The 3,386-nt window shown below is 43.5% G+C and overlaps 1 protein-coding gene across 1 annotated transcript; it reads right to left on the bottom strand.

Moving 5' to 3' along the window:
* Positions 1-640: 640 nt before the first annotated feature.
* On the bottom strand, positions 641-2,149 carry LOC121963163 (cartilage intermediate layer protein 1-like; the record flags this gene model as incomplete). The annotated part of the gene is made up of 3 exons (XM_042513489.1): positions 641-823; positions 1,052-1,321; positions 2,072-2,149. Coding segments are annotated over 3 exons (531 nt in total), but the record flags the coding sequence as incomplete, so codon positions are not given.
* Between the last annotated feature and the right edge of the window lie 1,237 nt (positions 2,150-3,386).

The raw sequence follows: 3,386 nt of genomic DNA, 5'->3' as shown, positions 1-3,386 counted from the left end.
ACTTATGCTGGCCGTTGGGCTGTTGCTCAAACTACAGACTGAATGTACTTTCATATTTTCGTATTGTCCACCAACCATGCCATCACCACGGACACAAAGAGTATAGAGCTTTATCAAGAGACAGACCCGCCAACAGACCTGTCAAAATCCGACCAAACGGTAAAAGTAGGCTGCACTGATTGAATATAAATGAAGATTATGCTTCTCCATTGCCAATTTCTCACCTACAAAGTTTTCAGAAACATGTTTTAGTGTGCTGATTAACTGGAATACAAAATTCGGCTGGCCAACATTATTTCAAACAGACCAGTCCACATTATGTAACCCACATGCAGGAGTGTTTATTGGTCTAGTATGGTTCGCTGCATTCCGGTAGTTGTAGGTTTTCTACCTCTTGAGCAAAAACATCCTTTTTCTTTGTTTTCTCTGGTCATGTAGCACCAGTTTCAAAAGTATTTGCATCTTTCTACTGCAGAGACGGCCTAGTTTCAGGAATGTCTCTATATAAGTGAAATCACAGTCTTTAAAAAGGCTTCAAACAAGGAACTGTGGTACCCTGTAACAGAGCTGAGCTGAATACAGTGGTCCCAGTCACCATCAGGGAGCTCAAGTGGTAAAAGCTAAATCTTGTGGTTCTCACCTGTACATGGAGGGTTGGAGCACTCCCTTCTCTCTGTATGGTGCCCCTGACACGCTGGCACCAACAGGAGAGGCATGGGCTGAGTGTTCACACATTTCCTCTGGCGGACTTGGATGCCTACATCATCACAAACTGTGGTTGAACAGGGACCCCACTCACTCCAGTCAGTCCAGTAGCTCTGCACTAAACACACACGTTGAAGAACGGAGTGAGATCTTGAGCAAAGCTGCTGTTAGCAAACAGAATCATGAACAAGAAAACCATTATTTCACATGGCAGAAAGTAAGCAGCTGAGAAAATGTATGTGATCCCTTCCAGCTTAAATGCATGCATATGAAATACATTCATGCATGTTTGGCTAGATATTCATATAAGTAAAAGGACTGCTTTCACTGCGCTGAGCTGAGCTACCTGGTGGACACTGAAAGCGGACGTGGTAGTTGGAGCAGACACGGCCCTGGGGCTGTTCCCTGTTAATGCACCAGAAGCCCTTCTCTAGACTGGAGTGGACCACTTCCCCGGTGTCTGCCGCTGCCACCCAGTCTGTAGTGCGAGCCTCCATGGCCGTTGGCCGAGCACAGACTCTCTCCCTGTAATAGAAGCGGATTGCCTCCAGCCGCTCATAGTCTCCATTCCCTCCAGGATGGTCGATGTTGAACCAAGATGTCCACTCCGTCACGCCTGGAGGCACGTGGAGAGGAGACATGGATGAAAACCAAAAGAATGTGGGGTCAGAATGGAAAAAAAAGTCAGAAAGAAAACAATTCCCAGGATCCAGAACTAAGGGAGGGGAGTGTGGCAGCTGGAGCTGGTCTTACATGGGGGGGAGGCATGGGTCAGAACCAAGAGAAAGCAATGGAGGAAAAAAAGCAGGGATGGGTTACAAAGTTTAAGAGGAGGTCTGCTACCGCCATTTGAAACTGACTTCATACACCCCAGGGAGCTTTGCATTGTCCAGGTTCTTTCCCCCTGGCTGCACTGATGAGGCATATTGTCTGATTTTTTCGTCTGCTGCATGATCTGAAACCTGAGCATGTCCTCAGGAGAAATATGAGGGATTCATAACTAAAGAATGTGTTAGCAACACACTGATGATTTGTTTTGTTCACAGAGTGATGTATTACTCTGATAAATAAAATTCTCTGGTGGGCTGCAGAGTGCACTGAGGTTATGGGACAACAAACTGAACACAGACTAAAATGGCGCTCTCCTCTTCAAGTCAAAAATTGATGATAAGTCATCAAAATCTCAGCTCTAACAGCTGACCGCGGATATAATCGTCACAAATCAACGGGTCGAACTACACCAATCAACACCCTGTCGTTTTAGAGCACTGGTGTGCACCTGTCCCGTTCATCTCACACTGTGAATCTTTGCCTCACAGTTTGCCGTACAGTCAGCTCTGCATGTCACTGCTGACTGATTCAGTACCTGTTGTCTGTGCGTCAGTGAACGTGTTGAGGGCCACTCTTCTGCTCCTTTCTGATGGACTCCTGGTCCTCACAGCTCCTGCAAACACAGAAAAAAGGCAAGACACGCATAGACATTCACGTATTTTTCACAAATAAATTGCAACTCGTCAAAAACCGCCACCTTGTCTCTGAATCTACACATCAAAGTATGACGCACTAGGTACCCTTCTGCATCAATACTGGATGTTCAGGGACTGCATGTCAAATTGCGCTTGTTGCATCCATTGTGTCTTTTCAAAATAAACTTCAACTTTCATAGAAATAATACAATATGCTCATTAGGTGCATTCAGTATTTTTCAAAGTTAACTTACAATGTTTGTAAAGCTCTTTGTTTTTATGTTTAGGCAACAAAAGCACATGGTTAGGTTTAGAAAAATAAAACAATGTTTTGCTTAAAACAAGTACAAGTTGCTACTGTACTCATGAAGCGTCACGTAACCTACGTCATGTGACAAACATCAGCGTAGCGTATCACGCTACACATACAACCACACTATGCTGTTATTAGAACCACTCCAGTCAGTTTTGGTTTCACAAGGGAAATGACCGCCGCTAAAGGTGTTTCTGTTCGGTGGTGTCTGACACTGACCTCCACTGAGAAAGTGGCAGCATTTGACAAATTGGGTTGCTGCTCTCTGCATAAATAACTGACACTACCCGCAGCGTTATCGTACCGCTACGAAAGGCTCCCTTGTGCATTGTCTCAGACGCTAAAATCACTAATCATTAATCCAAACTGGATTAAGAATGGGCTGTGAATATATGTATCCTTATTCCCTCAGAATCCTTTAGAGTTTCATTTCAACTGATATATCACAGTGCATGATGCGGGTATGAAGTATGTCAGGGCTCTGTATGTTTGGTTGTATGAGAGTCTACTTTCAGTGTTGAAATAATATTGAAAGAGAAATTTTTGTCAGCACCAAAATTGGAAAAAAGAAATAGAAACTAATTAAAGATCAAAATCTGATTGAGCTTCTTTACTGAGCATAATTCCAATATCTTTATGCACGTGCTCATGACCATGTGCACTGGGAGTGGGCGTGTGCACACAGATGCAGTCGGAGCACGTTTTACTTTTTCTTCATGACATAAAGACTCTTGTAATTGCACGCATCCCCTCTGCATTTTATTCTTTATGCTCTCCTTTTTTGCATTTTACTCATTTTTTGACACAGGCCTTCTGTCCTTTTTATGTGTTGAAACAAAATCTAGAAACTAAAAACGGAGAAAAAGGCAAGAAATAGTTTGCTACTTTGTCCATTTTTCTTT

The sequence above is a fragment of the Plectropomus leopardus genome, unplaced genomic scaffold (assembly GCF_008729295.1).
Source record: "Plectropomus leopardus isolate mb unplaced genomic scaffold, YSFRI_Pleo_2.0 unplaced_scaffold10189, whole genome shotgun sequence".
In the NCBI taxonomy this organism is placed as follows: Eukaryota; Metazoa; Chordata; class Actinopteri; order Perciformes; family Serranidae; genus Plectropomus; species Plectropomus leopardus.
The sequence above is the reverse complement of the archived record's forward strand: the minus strand, read 5'-3'. Positions and strand labels throughout refer to the sequence as shown.